At 48.4% G+C, this 1,444-nt stretch overlaps 1 protein-coding gene across 1 annotated transcript; it reads left to right on the forward strand.

Moving 5' to 3' along the window:
- The first annotated feature begins 538 nt into the window (after nucleotides 1-538).
- Nucleotides 539-1,404, forward strand: NHLH1 (nescient helix-loop-helix 1). Its single transcript, XM_069062836.1, has one exon. The coding sequence runs from the start codon at nucleotides 677-679 to the stop codon at nucleotides 1,076-1,078; it is 402 nt and encodes a 133-aa protein (XP_068918937.1). The 5' UTR covers nucleotides 539-676; the 3' UTR covers nucleotides 1,079-1,404.
- The last annotated feature ends 40 nt before the right edge of the window (nucleotides 1,405-1,444 follow it).

Consider the following 1,444-nt stretch of genomic DNA (forward strand, 5'->3'; position numbering starts at 1 on the left):
CTCTCTCTCTCTCTCTCTCTCTCTCTCTCTCTCTCTCTCTCTCTCTCATACACACACACACTCACACTCACATTCACACTCTTAGACTCTCACAAATGCACTGCTTCCTTCTTCCCTGTCCCATTGAGGTAACTATGTAGGGTAGTCTGGACTGAGGGGTTAGAAAAAGTTGAGTTCAGATTCTGCCTCAAATACTGTTTGATGCTGGAAAAATTACTTAACCCCTTAGCCCCAGTTTCTTCATCTATAAAATGGTGGTATTAATTTGATAAAATAATAAAATTGCAAAGCACAGCACAGTACATGGTACATAGCAAGTGCTATATAAATGCTACTTTTTCATCATCATTATTAACCTCACAGAGTTGCTGTAGGATTCAAATGAGATAGTATGAGATCCACTTCGCAAACCTAAAAGCACTATATAAATATTCACTATTATTTATTATCCAAACCCTTTCAGGACCAATTTCCTCTCTTTCCACTTGCACATTCAGTACTTTTTCCTTTTTTTTTTTTCCTTCTAGGATCTTGGCTGTGCTGGGCCATGGAACTCTGAGGTGCCTGTGCTCAACAGAGCTCCAAGAACCTAACATTCTAGGCCCCTCCTCGAGCCCTAACCCTTCCAACCACCATCCAGCTGGAAAGCTCCTCCGGGGTGGGGGCCCCCTGCATCATGATGCTTAACTCAGACCCCATGGAGCTGGACCTGCCTCCCACCCATTCAGAGACAGAGTCAGGTTTCAGTGACTGTGGGGGAGGTGTGGGTTCGGACAGGACAGGACCTGGAGGTCCTGGGGGAGGCCAGGCCAGGGGTCCTGAGATGGGGGAGTCTGGTCGGAAGGACCTGCAGCATCTGAGTCGTGAGGAACGGCGGCGGAGGCGACGGGCCACAGCCAAGTATCGCACTGCCCATGCTACTAGGGAACGAATCCGAGTGGAGGCCTTCAACTTAGCTTTTGCTGAGCTCCGAAAGCTGCTGCCCACCTTACCCCCTGACAAGAAGCTCTCCAAGATTGAAATCTTACGTTTGGCCATCTGCTATATTTCCTACCTGAACCATGTCCTGGATGTCTGAACTTTTTGGTCCCTTGTTTGGGGAAACCCTACCCTTGGGGTCCCTTTCTCTCCCAAGAGAGAGTACTTTGCTGCCCAGCTCACTTTCTCTCTCTCTCTCTTAATGTTATATCCTATGATCTGGACTGCTGAGTCCCTGCACCACCAGTGTGTCACTTCCTTCCTCCCCCTGACCACCCCAGACTCATAAATGGCCACTTGTCCAGGGAAGGCAACAACTTAAATGCAGTCCAGGGGTAGAGAGGCTATTTTTACAGGTTAACTGTGGTGGGAGTGGGTTTTGTGAGTATGTGTGTGTGTGTGTGTGTGTGTGTGTGTGTGAGAGAGAGAGAGAGAGAGAGAGAGAGAGAGAGAGAGAGAGAGAGAG

The sequence above is a fragment of the Petaurus breviceps genome, unplaced genomic scaffold (genome assembly GCF_028583685.1).
Source record: "Petaurus breviceps papuanus isolate PSGF00001 unplaced genomic scaffold, PetGlider_PUasm1.0 90510, whole genome shotgun sequence".
NCBI lineage: Eukaryota > Metazoa > Chordata > Mammalia > Diprotodontia > Petauridae > Petaurus > Petaurus breviceps.

Coding starts and splice junctions, on each gene's coding strand:
- NHLH1 (XM_069062836.1), top strand. CDS start 677: ATGATGCTTAACTCAGACCCCATGGAGCTGGACCTGCCTCCCACCCAT.